The 20999-nt window shown below is 47.5% G+C and overlaps 1 protein-coding gene across 1 annotated transcript in view; it reads left to right on the forward strand.

The window, feature by feature from the left end:
* Nucleotides 1-20999, forward strand: part of kdm6a (lysine (K)-specific demethylase 6A) — a 117384-nt gene that overhangs the window by 82360 nt on the left and 14025 nt on the right. Inside the window, exons 18-25 of the mRNA XM_056289360.1 lie at nt 129-1006; nt 6811-6940; nt 9027-9132; nt 9697-9902; nt 14907-14959; nt 15042-15116; nt 15224-15372; nt 15461-15575. Of these exons, the coding sequence (XP_056145335.1) occupies nt 129-1006; nt 6811-6940; nt 9027-9132; nt 9697-9902; nt 14907-14959; nt 15042-15116; nt 15224-15372; nt 15461-15575 (1712 nt within the window). The remainder of the gene's footprint in view (nt 1-128; nt 1007-6810; nt 6941-9026; nt 9133-9696; nt 9903-14906; nt 14960-15041; nt 15117-15223; nt 15373-15460; nt 15576-20999) is intronic.

Here is a 20999-nt window from a genome sequence, read left to right on the forward strand (position 1 = left end):
TTCACACGTTGACTTGTGGAGAGGGGGATCGGTTCTGTGGACAGCTTGGTCTGTGTCGTGAACTTAAAAGGTGAGTCGACGATGGAAAAGTAAACGATTAAGCTGAGTTTGACCTTTTTTGTCTGCAGGGGCTTCACAAAGGTCAGGGTTCACATTCGGCTGGTCCCAATGGAGAACCTCCTCCTTTCTCTTCCTCCTCCCCTCAGACCTCGCTCCTTTCCTCTGGTGCTGCTACTGTCAATCAGGTTGGACATTCCTCCGGGCCCTGCACTGCCTCTTCCTCTGCCTCCTCCCTCTCCCCCACCTCCCCCCAGTCCACGCCCAACCACCTGTCCTCCCCTCCCCATTCTGCTACTACCTCAGGGGTGCACACCAAAGACGCCACGCCTTCAGGGAGCAACAGCACCACTTTGTCATCCGGTTCAGAGAACGCACTCAGGCGTTCTGCGGGGACGCCTCTCAGTCCCGCCTCTGTACTCGCGCACGGATTGACTAATCACGTCCAGCCGCGGGTGACGGACAGTTCGACTGGCCTTTCTCAGCCCGGCTCCCCCGCTCCCGGCGTGCTCAACCCAGACAATCCTCAGCTCTCAGCCTTGCTAAAGGGAAAAGCCAATACTAGCAGTACTGACGGAAACAGTAGCTGTGGAAACCACCGGGGGGCTTCCGCCGATAAACCCAACAACATCCACCCGGCTCCCCACAGCGCCACCAAGCTGCTGTCGGAGCACTCGGTGACTTCCTCGCCGCTCTCAGCCATGTCTGCTGCCACCCCCTCCCCCTGCTCAGCAGACCACCTCCCCACCAACACCCCCTCCTGCCTTAACAGCCCGTCCAGCAACAACAGTCAGGGGCCCACGCTCAACGGGAAGGGGCCAGAGGACTCCCAGAGCCCCGTCAAGGTGGAGCCCGACCCGGGAGCTCACAGAGCGCCTCCCCCTGGCCTGGCTGCCTGCTCCTCCGTCTCCATCTACCCCAGCTCCTCCGACGTGCTCAAAGTATGCAGGTCAGATGCCTCACTCACCAAACCAAGACACTGCTCTCTCTCTCTCTCTCTCTCTCTCTCTCTCTCTCTCTCTCTCTCTCTCTCTCTCTCTCTCTCTTTCTGTTTAAATATTTCTCTACGTCTCTTTCTATATTTCTGTCGGTCTTTTCTCTTGTTCTCTCTGTTTTCCATCCATCCCTGTCTCTTATCTGTCTCTCTGTCCCTTTCTATTCAGCTCTTATCACCCTCTATTTCTCCCAGTCACTCTCTTGCTTTATTTCTCTCTTCCTCTCGCTCACTCTTTTTGTCTTGCTTTCTGCTTCCCTTTTTCTATCTACTATATCTCCCCCATCCCTATTTCTTGATTTCTGTTTCTCCTTCTTCCACTGTCTCTCCCTCTTGCTCGCCCTCTCACTTGCTTCACTCCATCTATATCTCTGTCTCTGTCTCTATCTCTGTACTTGTCAAGCTACCTCTCTCTCTTTCTATTTCTCCATCTCTCTTTCTGTCTTTTTCTCTTTCTATTTCTCTCTCTCTCTCTTTTCTATCACTGTCTTCCTCTGTCTCTTTTTCTGTTCATCTATCTCTTTCTCCATTTCTCCCTCACTTTCCCACTTTATTTCTCTCTCTCTTACTCTCTTACTCTCTATTTGTCTTGCTCTCTTGCTTCCTCTTTCCCTTTTTCTATTTATATCTCCCTCTAGCCCTCTTTCTCATTTTCTCCCTCTTGCTCACTCTCTCGCTTGCTTCACTCTATCTATAGCTCTGTCTCTCTTTCTATTTCTCTGTACCTATCAAGCTACCTCTCTCTCTCAATTCATTTCAGTTTCAATTCAAAGGGCTTCATTGGCATGAAAGTTTTACAGCAATGTTGCCAAAGCGTCAAAATACAGTTTAGACGGTACACAATAACACTAATAATGAACATCAACACAACATTGTAACGATAGTAAAGAAACCATAACACAGCCGTAACAATAGAGAAACAGAAGTAGAGCAAACGGTGGAGCATTGGGTTGTGAGGAGACTACAGCTGTCATGTGTTGTGCTGCTCTCTGTCTCTTTCTCTCTGTCTGTCTCTCTCTCCTTCTCTCTGTCTGTCTCTCCTTCTCTCTGTCTCTTTCTCTCTGTCTGTCTCTCCTTCTCTCTGTCTCTTTCTCTCTGTCTGTCTCCTTCTCTCTGTCTGTCTCTCTGTCTGTCTCTGTCTCTTTCTCTCTGTCTCTTTCTCTCTGTCTGTCTCTCTCTCCTTCTCTCTGTCTGTCTCTCTCTCCTTCTCTCTGTCTCTTTCTCTCTGTCTGTCTCTCTCTCTTTCTCTCTGTCTGTCTCTCTCTCCTTCTCTCTGTCTCTTTCTCTCTGTCTGTCTCTCTTTCTCTCTGTCTGTCTGTCTCTCTGTCTTTCTCTCTCTCTGTCTCTTTATCTCTCTTTCTCTCTTGTCTCTTTCTCTCTGTCTGTCTCTTTCTCTCGCTCTCTCTTTCTCTCTGTCTGTCTCTCTTTCTCTTTGTCTCTTTCTCTCTCTGTCTGTCTCTCTCTCTTTCTCTCTGTCTCTTTCTCTCTGTCTGTCTTTATCTCTTTCGCTCTCTCTTCTGTCCATCCCTGTCTCCGTTTCTTTTTCTATTCATCTCATCTCCCTCTGTCTTTCTCTTTCTGCCACTCACTTTCTCACTTCATTCCTCTCGCTCACTCTTTTTGTCTTGCTCTCTCTACTAGTCTTTTTCTATCTATATCTCCCCGTCCCTCTTTCTCGATTTCTGTTTCCCCCTCCTCCACTGTCTCTCCCTCTTGCCTGCTCTCTCGCTTGCTTCACTCTATCTCTCTCTCTTTCTATTTCTCTATCTGTCTGTCTCTTTCTAGCTGTCTTTCTCTCTCTCTATCGCTCTCTTTTGTATCTTATATTTGTATTTTTCTATTCATCTATTTCCCTCTAACGCTTTCTCTTTCTGCCACTCACTTTCTCACTTTATTTCTCTCGCTCACTCTTTTTGTCTTGCTCTCTCTCTTTCTTTTTTCTATCTATATCTCCCTCTATCCTTCGTTCTCAATTTCTGTTTCTCCCTCCTCCACTGTCTCTCCCTCTTGCTCGCTCTCTCGCTTGCTTCACTCTATCTCTTTATCTGTCTCTCTCTTATCTGTCAAGCTACCTCTCCCGCCCTCCCCCTCTCTCTTTCACTCTCCCTCCCTCTCTCCCCCTCTCCCTCGCTCTCTCTCGCCCCCCCTCTCTCTCACTCCCTCTCTCATTCGTTCAGCTTGTTCCAGGTTTGTGTAGTCTGTGGTCACAGCTGCTCTGGAGAGTGAGGGTGTCTTGTAAAAGTGAAAGCTGCGTTGATGTTGTGGCGTGACAGCTCGTGTGACGTGTGTGAGGGGCCGGCATGGCTCAGTATCTGGCAGCTCGTGTGACTTGTGTGAGGGGCCGGCATGGCTCAGTATCTGGCAGCATCCAGGATGCTGTGGTCTGTCCTAGTCAGCAGATAAAGAGCAGGGTAACGTTGCATCACTGGTTGAGAAGATCCGTTCCGACTGATTGACGGTTGTTGATACGGATGATGAAGAGATGAAGGTGAAGGATAAAGTGTATCTATGAAGCAGAGGTGGGTCATATGACTTGATCATTAGTGACGCACCAATGTCAGTTTTTCACTGCCAAAACCAAATCTGGGTACAACTCTCTAAATATGTCAGCTGATACCGAGTACCGATCTGATCCATTACATTTACTGAACAGTTCAGATTTAGACCATTAGTCAGGGGTCGATGGGCAAATAATTGAGATAGAAAGCATTATAGAAATGCAGGTTTCCACGTGCCAAAAATACAGTAAGTCAAGACGTCTTGCTTTTATTATGATATATTGCTCATGAACTTTGGTATCAGATTTTAGTTCTGAGAGAACTCTCAAGTACTGGCACAGCATTTTAGCCTGGTATCCTCCTGGTATCTGATACCAGTATCAGCATCCTGCATCTGTGCTGAGTGTGTGTCTGGTCAAGATGTGGGTGAAGGCGCGCATCCGGGTAGTGTGGCGGTCTATTCCGTTGCCTGCCAACACGGGCATGGTCGGTCGGGGCGCCTGTTCGGGGGGGGGGGTAGCGTGACCATCCCAATGCGCTGCGTCCCCCCTGGTGAAACTCCTCACTGTCAGGTGAAAAGAAGCGGCTGGCGACTCCACGTGTATGGGAGGAGGCATGTGGTAGCCTGCAGCCCTCCCCGGATCGGCAGAGGGGATGGAGCAGAGACCGGGACGGCTGTCCGGGTATAACTGGGGCGAAATCTGCCAGTGGAACTAGTGGAAATACAAGATATTCAAAACAAGTGCTTATAGCTGAAGGAGATGTTGCTTGTTGGGTGATTCTGTCTTATATGAAGTGTCATGAGACGTTTTGACTTGAAAAGAGACAACTGTGCTTGGTGAGATTCAGATTTTTGCAGTCAGGGAAAGTGTAGGTATGCTAACTTGTCTCATTCAGCAGACGGTTTTATCCAGTGACTCAAAGCGAGTCAGCAGGTAGCAGATATGTATGTGTGGCATCTTAAAGCATGGAGTAGTGATCGTGTAATTGGACTTGAACCTGGCTTTTGACACGTACTTGCGTTGTCGCCTCCTGACTCGATCCTTGCTTGTGTTGTATTAACTCTCGGGTGTGCATGGCTGTGGATCGAAGTGTCTGTAAATGACGCTGTAGCAGTGTGAATGTCATAGTCAGGTGATGCATGTGAAGTGTTGTAAGATGCTACAGACAGACACGTGGCGTGATGGTGAGTCATGGTAGTAGCAAGTTCCAGTCGGGCTTTAGCTGGCCAGCGGCACAGGTCATTATCACGATGCTGTTTACACACTTAAGGGATTGAAGTAAGCTTAGAGCAGCAATACTGTAATGACCACAGATGGCTAAACTCGCTAGCCCTTGGCTAACGAGTCGGGCCCTTTAGTCGACTGGTTGACGTAGTTGCCCATGGTGTGGCAGACGTGGGTTCATGTCCCGGCTGCACTGGTTGCCGGCTGTTCCCCTGAATTTGCTACAATACGTTACTTTCTCTTTATGTTCCTTCCCTGGTTAGTCTGTCAGATATTCAGCCGGGATGCGTGGTAGGCGCAGCGTGATAGACATGTGCTGCTGCTGGGAGGTCTCGCCTGACTGTCCGTGATGTGTTTAGAAGACTCATTCACACAAGGAGGATATTTTACTACTGGTTTTGCTGCTGTTATTAGGACCAGATTCTCATCATCTTAACTTTCTAGTCAGAGCTGGATCAGTATGGAGTGATTCAGACTGCTGGCCAGCTCTGCAACACCAGCCTTTCACATGGCAATCAAACTGGCATTATTTTACCCAGCAGGACTTACAGTACTAGGGGCACCTGGGTGGCGGGGCGGTCTATTCCATTGCCTACCAACACGGGGATCGTTGGTTCAAATCCCCGTGTTACCTCCAGCTTGGTCGGGCGTCCCTACAGACACAATTGGCCGTGTCTGCAGGTGGAAAGCCGGATGTGGGTATGTGTCCTGGTCGCTGCACTAGCGCCTCCTCTGGTCACTCAGGGCACCTGTTCAGCGGGGGGATAGCATGATCCTCCCACGCACTATGTCTCCCTGGTGAAACTCCTCACTGTCAGGTGAAAAGAAGTGGCTGGCAACTCTGCATGTATGGGAGGAGGCATGTGGTAGTCTGCAGCCCTCCCCGGAGCAGCGACCGGGACGGCTCGGAAGAGTGGGGTAATTGGCCAAGTTCAATTTGGAGAAAAAGGGGGGGAAATCCAAAAATTGATAAAAGAGTTACCCTACTCTACAGGAACTTACGCCCCTTTTCCACTACATGGTACTACCGGCTCGACTCGACTCGCCCTTTTTTCGTTTTCCATTACTGGAAAGTACCAGCATTTTTTTTTGTCACTGTTACCACTTTTCTGGTACCACCTTTGTCGACGTTAAAAAAACAAAAACAAAAACTGGAGCGGGTACCAAAACCGATGCAGACTTGTGATTGGTCAGAGAAATGCGTCACTGCATCATTTTGCATCACTGCTTCATCACCCCCAATGGTCTTAGGGTTTGGTAGACGCCTCTGTAGTGTTGGGGCCAAAACATCGAGACTAAAGAGAAGTTTCTATCCACAGGCCATAAGAACTCTCAACATATATGACCTTTCACATACTTGAGACAGCTAGTTTTGTATTTTTGATTTATTGTTTGTTTTATTTTGACTTAAGAATGCACTGACCTTTTGTCTGTTATCTCTGTATACTAGGCCTGTGTCTTTTCACACAGTGACAGACTGAGTACCCCCTTTCATTTCACTGCATGTTTTACTCTGTATTTCTCTGCATGTGACAAATAAAGTACTTGAACTTGAACTTGAATGTGCACATTGGATACCACCCGGTATTTTTAAATACCGAGCGAAGCGAGGTTATTGTTGAAGAAAATGGAGAGCCGAAAATCCAGGGGGCGCTGTAACGGTAATGGAAGATGACACAGAAGCGAGTCGAGTCGAGTTGAGCCGGTACCATGTGGTGGAAAAGGGGCATTAGAGTCGTGCCGTGGAATGACGGTAGTAAAACAAAGATGTCTGGCAGGACTGATAGGAATACTTGGGTGTCGTCGGTGAACATGATGTCTTTTGTTACAAGGGAGGAGGTTTTGGTCACAATTCACAAACGCTGTCCAACGCTGATGATGTATTTCTGGAATTGTATTCTGAAATTGTTTTCCCCGTTCATAACTTTTCAAGCGGTGTGTGCAGCCGGCTGCAGAACACGTGCCGGCACGTCAGCCGCCGCCGCTGCATATCCACGTCAGCTTGTGTGGTGACTCTTGTGTGTTCTGGCTGCAGGAATCTGGGGAAGAACGGCGTGTCTACCAGCAGCGTCCTCCTGGACAAGTGTCCCCCACCCAGACCTCCTCCTCCTCCTTCTCCCCAGCTGCCAAAGGACAAGCTCAACCCCCCCACACCCAGCATCTACGTGAGTCCCGTCATACCTTACAAGGCAAAGTCTGCTCATGCTGTTGACTGGAGACGTGTGATCAGCCCGTCCTGCGTCCAGCAGACAGTCTGATCAGCCCCTCTTCCTCTTTAAAGATAGCTCACCTCCCTCATTCAGCCATGTGAGGAGGATAGCAGGTCACGCGGAAGCTGCCAGTAGTGACCGTACATTTTCCATCATGTACTGATTTATAAAGCATCGACGGATAACGCCAAACGCCATCCGTCACTTTGGCAGAATAAACACGAAGCTTTGTTGGCTTTGTGAAAATATTCTGACTTACATTCCTGTCAATTACGATGTGCTCCACAATTTTAGTGTTTCTTTCATTTTCTAACTGCCATTCTGTTATTTGCCAACTCCAAGAAGTTACATCCATGTATTTCTGACTGACCGAGGGTTTCTAGGCACCGTCTTCAGCACAGCATCATGAAAACCTGCCCTCCATGGTACCCAGATATGATGCTCTATACTGAAAACAGGCACGGTGGCGCAGTGGTTAGCACGCTCACCTCACAGCAAGAAGGTCCTGGGTTCGAACCCCGGGGTAATCCAACCTTGGGGGTCATCCGAGGTCATCCTCTGTGTGGAGTTGGCATGTTCTCCCCGTGTCTGCGTGGGTTTCCTCCCACAGTCCAAAGACATGTAGGTCAGGTGACTCGGCCGTACTAATTTGCCCCTAGGTATGAACGTGTGTGGGGGGGGGGGTATGTCGGCCCTGTGATGGCCTGGCGGCCTGTCCAGGGTGTCTCCCTGCCTGCCCCCCAATGACAGCTGGGATAGCCTGCAGTATCCCCGTGACCCTGAGAGCAGGATAAGCGGTTCGGATGATGGATGGATGGATAAAATGGGCAGCGAGCACTTAGAAAAAATCATTCAGTATCGCCAACCGGCACACGTGAGGTGCCAGTACGAATAAAGTACCTTTTTCATCCTCCCATAACTTTTGATATTTTTTGTCATCCTCCCATAACTTTTGATATTTTTTGTCATCCTCCCATAACTTTTGATATTTTTTTTATCCTCCCATAACTTGATATTTTTGTCAGGCACAGTCCTGATGAGGCCTGTTGTGGTGTTGGCATGAGGCTTCATTATCCACACAAATACAGAGCAGATTATGACATCAGATTATGACATCAGTCAACATGAACACAGATGTGACGGGTTAAACTGGACTGTTAGAGAGCTTTTACCGTCCTGTCTGTCACAGCGATGAAGAAGAATGATTCATTATAGTCCCCCCTCTGCTGCTGCTGCTCTTCATCACATCTCAACTCTGCTGCCTCTGGGCCCAATAACTGTTCACTTTGGTTCAGTCAGAACCACCCAGAACCCCTGCTGATACTCTGTCTCCCTCCCTCCCTCTCTCTCTCGCTCTGTGTCTCGCTCTCTCTCTCCCTCGCTCTCTCTCTCCCTCTCTGTCTGTGTCTCTCTCTCTTCTCTCTCTGTCTGTCTGTCTCTCTCTGTCTCTGTCTGTCTCTGTCTGTCTGTCTGTCTCTCTCTCTCTCTGTCTGTCTGTCTCTCTCTCTCCCTCTCCCTTTTTCTCTCCCTGTCTGTCTGTCTCTGTCTGTCTGCCTGCCTGTCTCTCTCTCTCTGTCTGTCTCTGTCTCTCCCTCTCACCCTCTTTCTCTCCCTGTCTCTCTGGCTCTCTCTCTGTCTGCCTGCCTGCCTGCCTGTCTGTCTCTCTCTCTGTCTGTCTCTGTCTCTCTCTCTTCTCTCTCTGTCTGTCTCTCTGTCTCTGTCTGTCTGTCTGTCTCTCTCTCTCTCTCTCTCTCTCTCTGTCTGTCTGTCTCTGTCTCTCCCTCTCCCTTTTTCTCTCCCTGTCTGTCTGTCTCTCTGTGTCTGTCTGTCTGCCTGCCTGTCTCTCTCTCTCTGTCTGTCTGTCTCTCCCTCTCACCCTCTTTCTCTCCCTGTCTCTCTGGCTCTCTCTCTCTGTCTGCCTGCCTGCCTGCCTGTCTGTCTCTCTCTCTGTCTGTCTCTGTCTCTCTGGCTCGCTCTCTCGCTCTGTCTGTCTATCTCTCTCTCGTCCTGGTCATCTGACCTCCTCTGTTTCTCCTCTCAGCTGGAGAACAAGAGAGATGCCTTCTTCCCTCCTCTCCATCAGTTCTGCACCAACCCTTCCAACCCCGTCACTGTCATCCGAGGGCTCGCCGGAGCACTGAAGCTGGGTAAGATGCTGTCCAAGACACACACACACACACACACACACACACACACACACACACACATCCTTTGCCACTGTTTGATTTTTATTTGCCAGCCAGTATTGAAGAGCGACTGTGTGCATGTCTGTCTCCTGCACACTCGTGTGTGTGTGTGTGTGTGTGTGTGTGTGTGTGTGTGTGTGTGTGTGTGTGTGTGTGTGTGTGTGTGTGTGTGTGTTAGTGCACCCATGCATGCATATGTGTGTGTATGTCACATGCATGACAACAGCACCACCTGCCTTTTAAAAATGTTACTGCACATGTTGGCTGTAGAGTTCAGTAGCTGCCACAGTCACATATGCTCATTTCCCAACATGCCTCACTTCATCATATGAAAAATATAAAATGAACTTCACCCGATTTCTAATGACCCTGAAAATCCTTTGAGACGTGACTCTGGTTAAACGTGAAGGTGTTATTTTAAATTGAATCTTTAATTCTCTCTCATCTCTCTCTATCTTTTCACTCCCTCTACCTGCACATCCTGGTCTCTCCCCCTCCCGGCACTCCTCCTGCCTCCCCTCTCAGACCTGGGGCTGTTCTCCACCAAGACGCTGGTGGAGGCCAACCCAGACCACCTGGTTGAGGTGCGCACCCAGCTGGCCCAGCCCACCGATGAGAACTGGGACCCCAGCGGCAGCCGGAAGATGTGGCGCTGTGAGAGCAGCCGCTCCCACACCACCATCATTAAATACGCCCAGTACCAGGCCTCCTCCTTCCAGGACTCCTTAAGGGTGAGAGCCACACCTCAACCGCCAGCATCGTTAAGATAATCTGCTTCACACGCCAGAGCCTCTCCTACTTAACAGTCATAGCTACAGATTTAAACCTGTGAAGAATATCTTTACGAAGAAGTAATCCCATCATAGTCCTATGAGAGTGCGTCTTAAGATGTAAACAGTGTCATTCGCCAACAGACAGGACCTGTCAGTCGCCAACAGACAGGACCTGTCAGTCCTTCATCCCATTTTCTACACATTCAAAGCCAAGCTGAAACAAACCTGATGAAGAAAGTCCCAAGTTGAATCTGTGTATCAGATCTCCTCGCCCACCTCACAGCTTCTTTCCCTGATCAGGAATCAGGAACAATTTGTTGTCATCTCATTCTTGTACTTGCGTACGCAAAAGAGACAACATTTTGTTTCCCCCAGCCCACAGCAGTGCAACACAAAAGACAGGAACACACATCCAAAACTTCCCAAAAACATACAAAACTAGAGCGAACAAAGCAAAAAAACACAAACAGTCAACAACACAGTCCATTCAGTAAATTTGCAACACAATTCAATAATGTCCCTGTCCGGGAGAACGAACGCCAGCCAGGATGACTGTCGGAACTGCCGGTCTGCATGGGCTAGCAGTTAGCTTAGCCTGCCCCACTCTCCCAGCCAATCCAACACCAGCTCCCCCAGCCGTCAAACGAAATCGACCATCACAGACATGAACCCTCGTAAAGTTCTTCACACGACGACACAAACTCACATGTAGACGTGGACAAAGACACTGCATAGTCGGCACTGGGTGACGCCACTGCGAACGCGAGTCTGCACCGCCATCTTCCCACACTGGAAGAAAACTACCCCTTTCTAAACTACCCTTTCTAAACCTTAAACTATAAAGTCTGAGTCCATGTGAGAATGAATGCAGGCATTTCATCAGGAATATCAAGTTCTCGCTGCACATTTTATGTCCAAGTGGTGTTGCCATATATTCAGCTCTGGTACCTGTAGGGATGGGTGTTGTTAAGATTTTAACTGTATAACTGCTCTTACTGATACCGCTTATTGATCCGGTACCTTGACTGTATTCTTATCGGTTCTTTTTGTTATTTTCTTAGGAAAAAAAAAACCCCAAAACAGATGAGGAACAGACTTAACATTGCTTTATTTTCTCATGTCTGGACCGAGCGTTACTTTTAATCATGAACCCATATTTGTATAATTTAGTTGACTCTGTGTGGGCTCTAGGCTGCTAGCCTCTAGCTAGCCTGCTAGCCTTGAGGCTGCTCGTGTACATGACATAGCTGAGGTGGACGGGCCAACGAGAGATGAACTACGAGCCGGGCAGTGGAAAACTGCCTTTCTCCGCCTGTATTTGATGCACTTTCACCAGCTGTGTGGAAAGATGGCTTGTGTTTCCACCCTGACGTGCAAAAGACTTGTTGCACTTGTAGTGACGAGCATCGTCAGCATTGACTCTGGTGACGTATAACCAGACTTCTGACCATTTAAGATCTCTCTCCGCCATTGCCACTAAGAGCAGGCTGTCTGTGTGTGTTTGTGTGTGTGTGTGTGTTACCTGTGATGCTATCTATGTATTTGTGATTTGAATCTTAAGTATTCTGTAGTTGACATGCTGTGTGAAGGGATAGCGTCTTTTTATTGGCTAATCAATAATAATAATAATAATATCAATACCACCCCATGGACCTACACACATCGGAATGAGCATTGGGGTAGGGTGCAATACAGGCCGGGTGGCAGGTAAAGGCCGAGACCGGGGCGTGCCGACTTCCGGCATCGCAGATTGGTCCTGGGGATGTGGAATGTCATCTCTCTGGCAGGGAAGGAGCCTGAGCTGGTGCTGGAGGTGGAGCGGTACCAACTAGATAAAGTTGGGCTCACCTCCACACATAGCATGGGCTCTGGTACCAAATGCCTGGAAAGAGGCTGGACTCATTACTTTTCCAGAGTTGGCCAAGGTGACAGGTGCGGGGGGGGTGTGGGGATACTCACAAGTCCCCAGCTGAGTGCTGCTGTGTTGGAGTTCTTCCCAGGGAATTAGAGGGTCACCTCTATATGACTGCGAGTCGCTGGGGGGAAGGCTCTGACTGTTGTGTGTGCTTATGCACCGAATAGCAGTTCTGCGTATCCGGCCTTCTTGGAGTCTCTGGGTGGTGTCCTGGATAGGGCTCCGCCTCGGGACTCTATAGTTCTGCTGGGGGAGTTCAATGCTCACGTGGGCAACAATGGAGAAATCTGGTGGGGCGTGATTGGGAGGAACGGCCTCCCCGATCTGAACCCGAGTGGTGTCTTGTAATTGGGCTTCTGTGCGAGTCATAGATTGGCCATAACAAACAGCATGTTCGAACATAAGGTAGTTCATAAGTGTACTTGGTACCAGAACACCTTAGGCTGAAGATCGATGATGAACTTTGTTGTCATATCATCAGATCTGCGGCCATATGTTTTGGCGCAGCCAAGGTGAGGAGTGTGTCTGTTGTGGGAACCTCAGAATTGCATCTCTACTCTTCGCAGGTGATGTGGTTTTGTTGGCTTCATCAGAACGTGACCTCCAGCGAGCACTGGGGTGGTTTGCAGCTGAGTGTGAAATGGCCGGGATGAGAGTCAGCACCTCCAAGTCTGAGGCCATGGTTCTCTACCAGAAAATGGTGGATTGCTCCCTCCGGGTTGTGGATGAGTTGTTGCCTCAAGTGAAGGAGTTCAAGTATCTTGGGGTCTTGTTCACGAGTGAGGGTAGGATGGAGCGGGAGATTGACAGAAGGATTGGTGCAGCATCAGAAGTAATGCGGATGTTGTACCGGACCGTTGTGGTGAAGAGGGAGCTGAGCCGGAAGGCAAAGCTATCAATTTACCAGCCAGTCTTCGTTCCAAGCCTCACCTATGGTCATGAGCTTTGGGTAGTGACCGAAAGGGTGAGATCGCGGATACAAGCGGCTGAAATGAGTTTCTTGCTTAAGGTGTCTCAGCTCAGCCTTAGAGATAGGGTGAGGAGCTTGGACATCCGGAGGGAGCTCGGAGTAGAGCCACTGCTCCTTTGCGTCGAAAGGAGCCAGTTGAGGTGGTTAGGGCATCTAATCAGGATACCTCCTGGGCGCCTTCCTTTGGAGGTTTACCAGGCTTGGCCAACTGGGAGAAGACCCCGGGGTAGACCCAGAACTCACTGGAGGGGCTACATGTCCAATCTGCTATGAGAACACCTTGGGATGCCCCAGGAGGAGCTGGAGGGTGCTGCTGGGGAGAGGGACGTCTGGAGTGCTCTACTTAGCTTGCTGCCACCGCGACCCCACCCCAGAGAAGCGGCTGATGATGATGATGAATGGACGAATGAATAATATCAATGATGGCACAGTGGCACAGTGGTTAGCGCAGTCGCCTCACAGCAAGAAGTTTTTGGGTTCGAGCCCGGGGTAGTCCAACCTTGGGGGTCGTCGCAGGTCGTCCTCTATGTGGAGTTCGCATGTTCTCCCTGTGTCTATGTGGGTTTCCTCCGGGTGCTCTGGTTTCCTACCACAGTCCAAAGACATGTTGGTCAGGTGAATTGGCTGTACTAAATTGCCCCTAGGTGTGTGTGTGTGGGGGGGGGGGCTGTGTGATGACCTGGTGGCCTGTCCAGGGTGTCTCCCCGCCTGCCGCCCAATGACTGCTGGGATAGGCTCCAGCATCCCTGCGACCCCGAGAGCAGGATGAGCAGTTCGGATAATGGGTGGATAATATCAATGATAATAATAATAGTATAATGATATTGGGTTGTTCAAATAAAACTGACTTGACTTTGGCGTTTGGATAGTGTGACAATCTATTCCATTGCCTGCCAACATGGGGATCGGCAGTTCGAATCCCCATGTTACCTCCGGCTTGGTTGAGCGTCCCTAGAGACACAATTGGCCGTGACTGTGGGTGGGAAGCTGGATGTGGGCATGGATCCTGGTCGCTGCACTAGCGCCTCCTCTGGTTAATTGGGATGCCTGTTCAGGGGGGAGGGGGAACTGGGGGGAATAGCTTGATCCTCCCACGTGCTATGTCCCCCTTGGTGAAACTCCTCACTGTCAGGTGAAAAGAAGCGGCTGGTGACTCCACATGTTTCAGAGGAGGCATGTGGTAGTCTGCAGCCCTCCCTGGATCGGCAGAGGGGGTGGAGCAGAGACCGGCACCGCTTTGAAAAGTGGGGTAATTGACTGGATACAATTGGGGAGAAAAGGGGGGGGGCATAAAAAAATACGAATTAATCTGTTTTAAGCATGTTGTCATTTCACCAAGTTGCATGCTAGCTATAATTAGCATCTGCTCCTCAGTCATTGTGAATTGAAGCTGTGCTTTAAGTCTCCAGTACAAAACCTTGACTGCTTCCAAAGTGTAAAATATTGTGGGGGATTCCTCTTGTTTTCAAGTATTACTGACCTATCAGGTAGTCCGGTAATGGAAACTCCCTAAATACACATCATCCCAACTGCCGATGTCTTTTTCCTCCACAAATCCAAATCATTACAGGAGACTACGAAGATATCATCGATGTTACGTTTATGTCCAGCATGTCCTCTGTCTAAAACAGGGATGGGCAACATGGTCCAGAAAGGTCCGATGTGGGTGCAGGTCTTTGTTCCGACCAAGGAGTTACACAGCCGAGTCTACAAATCAAGGTCCTTAGCAAAGACTATTGGTTGACTAATAGACTCAGGTTTGTAACTGCTTGGTTGGAACAAAGACCTGCACCCACACCGGACCTTTCTGGACCATGTTGCCTATCCCTGGTGTAAAAGAAACTTACACTTTATTATTGTGATTGCAAAAGTGTCTTCAATAGTCCACATGTACTTTTTTCATCAGCTGCTTTTGTCGCCTTAATACCATAACAGTACTATTTGGTAGTTTTGATTCTTTTCCCTCAAAATCATTAAAATCCAAATTTGACTGACTTCATGTGATTTCAGCGTGATGCGCCGGTCATTACGTTGCTCCACGACTTTGTTTTATTTGTAACGTTCACGTGTGTTTCAGGAGGAGAATGAGAAGAAGAAGGAGATGGAAGCAGAAGCTGCTTCAGCAGAGAAGTGAGTTCTTGACTCAAACATTTCATATTGTTTTACGTCCCCCTGTCACTCGAACTAAACTTCATCTCCCATCATCCCTAAGTGCGGCACGGCGGAGGAGAGGGCCCTTCAAACACATCAAGTTTGGCACTAACATTGACCTCTCTGATGAAAAGAAGTAAATATCTCAACCTGTTTCTGTTCGCACACATTAACTATGCCACATTAACTATGCTATGTGTGCCAGTGTTGTTCTGCTGACCTTTAACCTTTTGTCCTGTGCAGATGGAAGCAGCAGCTTCAAGAGCTGGCCAAGTTGCCGGCCTTCGCCAGGGTCGTGTCAGCCGGCAACCTGCTCAGCCATGTGGGCCACACCATCCTGGGCATGAACACTGTGCAGCTCTACATGAAGGTGCCTGGCAGCAGAACACCAGGTACATACAGCGGCCTGGTGGAGTGGACCGACTAAGACTGGTATCTTCTGTTCCGTCGTTCATAATATCAATGTGGTCTCCACCTCAGGTCACCAGGAGAACAACAACTTCTGTTCGGTCAACATCAACATCGGTCCCGGGGACTGCGAGTGGTTCGCTGTTCCTGAGCCTTACTGGGGAATCATCAACCACTTCTGTGAAAAGTAAGAAACCTCGGTATTCACTCAGACTTCTGGGTAGAAAGCACAGTGGACTAGGCGGTTGTGTTATCTGGAGAATGTTCCATCATTTACCTTATTTTAAAAGCGTTGACGGATAACTCCAAATGCCGCCCTCCATTTTGTCGGAATCATAAGAAGGAACCGGGTTTGTTGGCTTTTTGAGAAAACCGACTGATATTCCTGTAAGTTGAAGGGCAGATACACTGGAGCGGAGTGAATATCCCACAGCGAAACTTATGCAAATGAGAAGCAGCCATGATTCATTTTTTTTAACTGCCATTTAATTTTTGCCAAATCCAAAAGAATTAAACATCCATATATTTCAATATTGTGATGTGGCCATATGAGGTGTGTCCCCGTTTTGGGAACCTCAGAATTGCGTCTCTGCTCTTAGCAGATGATGTGGTTTTATTGGCCTCATCAGAACGTGACCTCCAGCGAGCACTGGGGCGGTTTGCAGCTGAGTGTGAAATGGTCGGGATGAGAGTCAGCACCTCCAAGTCTGAGGCCATGGTTCTCTACTGGAAAATGGTGGATTGCCCCCTCCAGGTTGGGGATGAGTTGTTGCTTCAAGTGAAGGAGTTCAAGTATCTCGGGGTCTTGTTCATGAGTGAGGGTAGGATGGAGCGGGAGATTGACAGGTGGATTGGTGCAGCATCAGAAGTAATGTGGACGTTGTACCGGACCGTTGTGGTGAAGAGGGAGCTGAGCCAGAAGGCAAAGCTCTCAATTTACCAGTCAGTCTTGGTTCCAACCCTCACCTATGGTCATGAGCTTTGGGTAGTGACCAAAAGGGTGAGATCGCGGATAAAAGCAGCTGAAATGAGTTTCCTCCGTAGGGTGTCTGGGCTCAGCCTTAGAGATAGGGTGAGGAGCTCGGACATCCAGAGGGAGCTCAGAATAGAGCCACTGCTCCTTCGCATCAAAAGGAGCCAGTTGAGGTGGTTCAGGCATCTGATTAGGATGCCTCCTGGGCGCCTTCCTTTGAAGGCTTTCTGGGCACGGCCAACTGGGAGGAGATCCCGGGGTAGATCCAGAACTCGCTGGAGGGACTACATGTCTAATCTGGCCTGGGAACGCCTTGGGATGCCCCAGGAGGAGCTGGAGGGCGTTGCTGGAGAGAGGGACATCTGGAGTGTCCTACTTAGCTTGCTGCCACCATTACCTGACCCTGGAGAAGCGGCTGATGATGATGATGATGAGAGACATGTGAGGGTCCAATATGACTAAATTGTGATTTCCATATCTTTCAGTACGTTTGTTAAGCAGAGCCCTGGTAAGGATTATGGTGGCACTGGCATGAAGCGTTATAATCCACATATGCTCAAATGCAGTGTGAGATATCAGTAACCATTAAGACAAATATGACAGGTAGAAAATACTGCTGGAGATTTAACAACCCTGTGCATCACACTGGTGCATCAGGATTCATCTCAGCACCACCTCTGACTGTACTGTCCGCATAAAAAACTGACCAAATAAAGCAGCAGCCAGAATGTTGTTGTGTTGTTCAGTGACAAAGACTCGGTTCCCACCGGGCAAACGTCATCAAGTCAGGACCAATGCATATTAGGGCAAGGTGTAGTATAACTCAGCATGCACTATAGTCAGAAGATGATCCGGTGTTCTGACCCCCTCCAGAGTTCGTCCGTCTGGTTTTGAGATCGGCTCTCCTCCCAAATGTAAACCTGTCTCATACGGCATGGTCACACTTAGAAAGTACCACCCTGGGGTAAAAATATCTCCCTTGTAGTCAGTAGTGAAATATCCAGCAGGTCGTCCTGACAGCTGGTATCACTGGGACCTACCAACCTGACGTGAACCTCTCCCACCACAGCATCCACCGCAGGTTTAAACACCATCACATCAACAGCATGGGATGTGAACATGATGTGACTGATTTTATTTCTTTATTTTTTTTGGAAATGACACAAATAAAGTGGCAGTTATGGAAGGTAAAAAAAAAAGCTATAATTATTATAACAGAAATCCTCCCTTTCCCTGAATCCTCCATGTGGAAAATGCTTCCTGGTAGAAAGCATGGTTTTGAATATTATCTTAATGAGAATGGACAGACTTGCCAGACTGGGAAGAGGTGATTTTAACAGAGATGTAGATGATATCTGCACTATCAACATGATGATATCTGCACTGTTAACATGACAATATCTGCACTATTAACATGACGATATCTGCACTATCAACATGATGATATCTGCACTGTTAACATGACGATATCTGCACTATTAACATGATGATATCTGCACTATTAACATGACGATATCTGCACTATTAACATGATGATATCTGCACTATTAACATGGCGATATCTGCACTATCAACATGACGATATCTGCACTGTTAACATGACGATATCTGCACTATCAACATGACGATATCTGCACTATTAACATGATGATATCTGCACTATCAACATGGCGATATCTGCACTATTAACATGATGATATCTGCACTATTAACATGATGATATCTGCACTATTAACATGATGATATCTGCACTATCAACATGACGATATCTGCACTATTAACATGATGATATCTGCACTATCAACATGGCGATATCTGCACTAACAACATGGCGATATCTGCACTAACAACATGACGATATCTGCACTATCAACATGACGATATCTGCACTATTAACATGATATCTGCACTATCAACATGACGATATCTGCACTATCAACATGGCGATATCTGCACTAACAACATGGCGATATCTGCACTAACAACATGACGATATCTGCACTATCAACATGATGATATCTGCACTATTAACATGATGATATCTGCACTATTAACATGATGATATCTGCACTATCAACATGATGATATCTGCACTATCAACATGATGATATCTGCACTATCAACATGATGATATCTGCACTATCAACATGGCGATATCTGCACTATCAACATGATGATATCTGCACTATTAACATGGCGATATCTGCACTAACAACATGACGATATCTGCACTATCAACATGATGATATCGGCACTATTAACATGATGATATCTGCACTATCAACATGATGATATCTGCACTATCAACATGATGATATCTGCACTATTAACGTGACGATATCTGCATTATTAACATGACGATATCTGCACTATCAACATGATGATATCTGCACTATCAACATGATGATATCTGCACTATCAACATGATGATATCTGCACTATCAACATGATGATATCTGCACTATCAACATGATGATATCTGCACTATCAACATGATGATATCTGCACTATCAACATGACGATATCTGCACTATCAACATGACGATATCTGCACTATCAACATGATGATATCTGCACTATCAACATGATGATATCTGCACTATCAACATGGCGATATCTGCACTATCAACATGATGATATCTGCACTATTAACATGACGACATCTGCACTATTAACATGACGACATCTGCACTGTCAACATGATGATATCTGCACTATTAACATGACGACATCTGCACTATCAACATGGCGATATCTGCACTAACAATATGACGATATCTGCACTATCAACATGATGATATCTGCACTATCAACATGATGATATCTGCACTATTAACATGGCGATATCTGCACTAACAACATGGCGACATCTGCACTAGCAACATGGCGATATCTGCACTATTAACATGATGATATCTGCACTATTAACATGATGATATCTGCACTATCAACATGATGATATCTGCACTATCAACATGATGATATCTGCACTATCAACATGATGATATCTGCACTATTAACATGATGATATCTGCACTATCAACATGATGATATCTGCACTATTAACATGGCGATATCTGCACTAACAACATGGCGACATCTGCACTATTAACATGGCGATATCTGCACTAACAACATGACGATATCTGCACTATTAACATGATGATATCTGCACTATTAACATGATGATATCTGCACTATTAACATGATGATATCTGCACTATCAACATGATGATATCTGCACTATTAACATGATGATATCTGCACTATTAACATGATGATATCTGCACTATCAACATGATGATATCTGCACTATTAACATGATGATATCTGCACTGTCAACATGATGATATCTGCACTATCAACATGATGATATCGGCACTATTAACATGATGATATCTGCACTATTAACATGATGATATCTGCACTATCAACATGATGATATCTGCACTATTAACCTGACGATATCTGCATTAACATGACGATATCTGCACTATTAACATGACGATATCTGCACTATCAACATGATGATATCTGCACTATCAACATGATGATATCTGCACTATTAACATGATGATATCTGCACTATCAACATGATGATATCTGCACTATCAACATGATGATATCTGCACTATTAACATGGCGATATCTGCACTATTAACATGGCGATATCTGCACTATTAACATGATGATATCTGCACTATCAACATGATGATATCTGCACTATCAACATGATGATATCTGCACTATTAACATGGCGATATCTGCACTGTTAACATGACGATATCAGGATGATGCTTTACCAAAGCTTTTAATTCAGATTCCCATAGGCTCTGTGTTTACTGCTTACTGTACTGCATATGTCTGGACATTAGTAAATGTTGTTAACTCACCCCGTCAAAGTTATGTAGCTCTCTTTTTTCTGGCTTATTTAGCTTATCCCTCCCACCCAACCCCCATTACCCTTGACCAATTACCCCACTCTTCTGAGCCGTCCGATCTCTGCTCCAATCCCTCTGTTGATCCGGGGAGGGCTGCAGACTACCACATGCCTCCTTTGATACATGTGGAGTCGCCAGCCACTTCTTTTCACCTGACAGTGAGGAGTTTCACCAGGGGGACGTAGTGCGTGGGAGGATCACGCTATTCCCCCCAGTTCCCCCTCCCTCCCTCCTGAACAGGCGCCCCAACCGACCAGAGGAGGCGCTAGTGCAGCGACCAGGACGCACACCCACAACCGGCTTCTCACACGCAGACACGGCCAATTGTATCTGTAGGGACGCCCAACCAAGTCAGAGGTAACACGGGAATTCGAACTAGCGATCCTCGTGTTGATAGGCAACGGAATAGACCACCACGCTACCCGGACGCCCAATCTGAAGTAACCGTCTTCAGTAAGGTGACTTCTGGATGACAGCCCTGGTCCCATTCATGCCGTTTTTCAGATACTGGCTAGATTACTTGGCATCCCAGCATGTAACTACTGAGCATATTCACAGAAAACACATCTGTGCTACACAAATGTGTTTACATCTGTGCTACACAAATGTAAACATCGTTCCTCATTTCATGGAGCTCCTTAAGAGAGAAGATGGCGTGATGCCATTAACTGTCTGGAAACTCACCACTTGTTCACAT

This window comes from Lampris incognitus, chromosome 11, assembly GCF_029633865.1.
Source record: "Lampris incognitus isolate fLamInc1 chromosome 11, fLamInc1.hap2, whole genome shotgun sequence".
Taxonomy (NCBI): domain Eukaryota; kingdom Metazoa; phylum Chordata; class Actinopteri; order Lampriformes; family Lampridae; genus Lampris; species Lampris incognitus.